The sequence below is a fragment of the Engraulis encrasicolus genome, chromosome 22, assembly GCF_034702125.1.
Source record: "Engraulis encrasicolus isolate BLACKSEA-1 chromosome 22, IST_EnEncr_1.0, whole genome shotgun sequence".
Classification (NCBI taxonomy): Eukaryota; Metazoa; Chordata; class Actinopteri; order Clupeiformes; family Engraulidae; genus Engraulis; species Engraulis encrasicolus.
In genome coordinates this window covers 28,245,435-28,248,877 of record NC_085878.1, presented here as the reverse complement: position 1 = coordinate 28,248,877, position 3,443 = coordinate 28,245,435, and the positions used below count along the sequence as shown (strand labels likewise).

The following is a 3,443-nucleotide window of genomic DNA, read 5'->3' as shown; positions in this document are numbered from 1 at the left end:
ACACACACACACACACACACAAAGTGCAAACTTAAGACCTCTCAGTATTAAGGCCCACAACCCAATTGCAAAGCTTATTAAATTCAAATCCAAAAAAATCTTGTTTCAACTTTTTCTTTCAATCTGCAATCACAGCATGGGGAAAATTCAAATTCACACCAGCTCTGGAGTTCCATTCCGAGGAGAGCACCCTTGAACGAAAAGACAAGCTGAAAGAGAGATGACAAAAAGGGGGGAGATATAGTATTTTGATCTGGAACTTTAAAACTGTTCATCGCTGTTTTTTGTTAGTCTAAGTTTTCTAAATGTTTTCAAATGGTCTGCTCATAGAACGTCACAACCTTCAGGAAGAGCTGCCCATCCCCCAGACGGGGAGGCTGTTTTCCTTCACCAGGTCACTGTCGTCATCATCATCTTCGTTGTCGACAAATGCAACCGATATCGAGTTTTTTTGAGCTGTGCAACTTTGCACATGTGAATTCTTGAAAGCAAAGCACAAAATGTCTTGCTCTTCAACAGGTCAAGGTCATCCGTCAACAGGACAAGGTCATTTGCCCACTTGTTCTCCCTCTTTTCTCTTTGTGGACTCTTTGTTCGATCAGGCTCGTCTGGCCAACACTATCAGCTCGGTGTAGAAAAATAGGCAAAGTCTGACAAAGGCAAGAGTGTCTTTAGTGTGTAAGTGTCAAGGACTATCATGTTCTCAATCCATAGTCAACAGAATGGCCTTACAATGGTCCAGGTGTGTCCTCACCATATCGAGGAATACCCTAATGGGGTTGTCTATCTAAGACAGAGGTCATGGCTGTGTGTGTGAATTGCTTCGTGGGTGAGACACGCTGTTACATCATGCTAGAGAGAAGAGGCTAAGAGAGGGCCGTTTGGTCAGGGAGGTCAACGGGAGGACTCTATGTTGCTAAAAAGCTGGCGTGAGGTTAGATTGGAGGTTTGTCCCGTGTAAGGTCGCAGATCGAGGAGTGACTACTTAAAACGCCATTTTGGAGAGTAGATTCAATGAGGCCACCCCTGTCCAGTCAAATTGTCCACTTCCATTAAAACAGCCGTGATGCCCATCCCATTGGGGGCATGCATAGAATGAGAGGCACAGAATCTGGCAAGCATCTGCCATTACATCCCACTTGAGGACTTCTGGGAATTGGAGTTCCGCAAACAGGCAAACAAACATACAAGGCAACCTCTGTTGTTGTGTTGTGTCGTTAAAAAGTCTCGCAAACGTCTCAACGTCTTCTCTTAAAGCACTGTACCTCTACCGCAACTTAAGGGTGTATAGAACGTGCCCCAATAGGCCTCAATGCTGAATGGTTGAGAGTCAGGTCATTGGTAATCCTGATCCTGGTAGGACTGGAGTACTGAGACGGGTGGGGTGACATAGAACATGGGGTGCATGGCATGGAGTGTCGTAGGGTGAAGTGCAGTGAAGATTGGTGTGAGGACTGAGGAGGGTAGTAGAGGTTGTGTGGACAAATACCCCCTCATTGGCTGGGGTAGGTGTGGTAGGGGGTAGGGGGGTGTTTGCCGTGGCTCAGGGGTAACGTGGAGTGTCGATCGGGGAGTAATCGGGTGGCGTACAGATCTGTTTCATCCTCTCCTGATTCTCCTCCAACGTATGAGTCACCTGGAAACACAGCAAACAGGTCAGGGTTAGCTGAGAACTTTCTGGACCAAGTATGTGTCAGTCATTGGACTCGCTTCTGCTGACTCATATGGCACGTTCTAGAATAGACTAGATTCTACCTAGATTAATCTATTCATTAATCTATTAATCTAATCTATAGATTTATTCATCTTTGCAAGAGGCCTACTTCTTATTGTCCTCATGCAATTATTTTATAGCCATGTATGTTTCTTATACATGCATTTCTTTTTTCATATGAATATTTTCCAAATTTCATTCCATAAGTTACGTAAGAAGAATCAGCAGGCCTGTTGCAGAGCTATTAGCGCAAGTAAAACCCAAAAGGATAAAGAACATGTTAAAATGTGTTCTTTTTAGGGGTGGGCATAGATTAATTTTTTAATCTAGATTAATCTCACTGTAATTATGAAATTAATCTAGATTAATCTAGATTAATCTATATCAAAATGGCTCTTTCAGAATAGGCACGCGAGCGAAATAATGACGAAAAAAAAACTTGGGGGTTTCTTAAGATGGCGCATTAGACCAGAGCTCATCTCTTTTTTTTCCAAAATGCATCTCATCATCAAAAAAAATGGTTGATATTTGGTGTAAAAAAAAAATCACTGCAATATTTGAAAAATGTTTCGAATATGTTGGGAAGCATTTACAGTCATAATATACTGACATTTCAAAATGAACAGTGCTATAAATTGTAGAGGCAAATACAGATACATCTAGGCTATCAAACATTTAGACTATTTAAACAAAATGACCTCAACAATTCAGCATTTCTAATGGGCAGAGAGAGAGAGAGAGAGAGAGAGAGAGAGAGAGAGAGAGAGAGAGAGAGAATGAATCTGCCACTGACTGTTAAAAAGGGCAGCGGCTCCTTTAGAGAGGGAGGAGCTGCGCAGCGGGTACAGCAAAGTCAGAGCCAGGCTACTAGATTTCTAGAGCTAGTTCTAGACCCTAAAGCACTGGCCCACATCGATTTGGCCTAAACCTGACAGTTGTTCTCTGCGTTAGAATGCCAGCGGAGTTACAACTCCAAATGAATTCAGTTTGCAAAAAAAAGTCAAGCGTGACGACCGCGAGGTTGGCTATATCAAGCGCAACAACCGCGAGGTGTATTATCGTCTGACATGAGTCGCAAATGCGCGATCATAACACAAACATTCAGGGAGAGTAGATATTGACAGTTTCAGTTCTACAATCTTCAAAATGTATATCACAGGGAATGTTTTGCAATTATGGCACAGGCAAAATTTCTGGAACAGGACTGTTGTTTGTGTTCCATGCAATGCGTGAGGAAATGTAGGCTATGTCGGGCTGGTACACAATAATGTCTGCTTCACCTCAAACAATAACGTCTCTCTAGTCTACCACTTATGAAAAAGCACTAAAACAACACCTACCACGGCAGAGAGATTAATGTTTACAGCATGCAAACACTGTTCATATTTAGTAGGTCTGCTGAGCAACAGGTGGAGAGGCGAAGAAATGGAGGGCAGTCTGAAAGCGTCTGTCAATCGAACGCTTTGGTGACACGCATCCCCAAACCCCAAATCCATATTTTGAGAACAGATTAACGTGCGATATTTTCTTTGTCGCGCGATAAGAGTCTCACATTATCGCAGCACGTTAACGCTGATAACGGCCCACCACTAGTTTTTTTGTTTGCATATTTCTGCTGAAGATGGAGTAAGAACAAGCTAATTGGGTCTAATTGGATTGGATTGGTTTGGGCTGCTGCAAGTCAGGGCTGTAAACAAACTGGTATAAAATGGTACAAACAATGTCACTT

At 42.8% G+C, this 3,443-nt stretch overlaps 1 protein-coding gene across 1 annotated transcript in view; it reads right to left on the bottom strand.

Moving 5' to 3' along the window:
* dok4 (docking protein 4) overlaps nucleotides 1–3,443 on the bottom strand; it is a 123,118-nt gene continuing 119,675 nt past the window's right edge. The window contains exon 9 of the mRNA XM_063188041.1: nucleotides 1–1,636. Coding sequence (XP_063044111.1) covers nucleotides 1,494–1,636 — 143 coding nt within the window. The 3' untranslated portion in view covers nucleotides 1–1,493. The remainder of the gene's footprint in view (nucleotides 1,637–3,443) is intronic.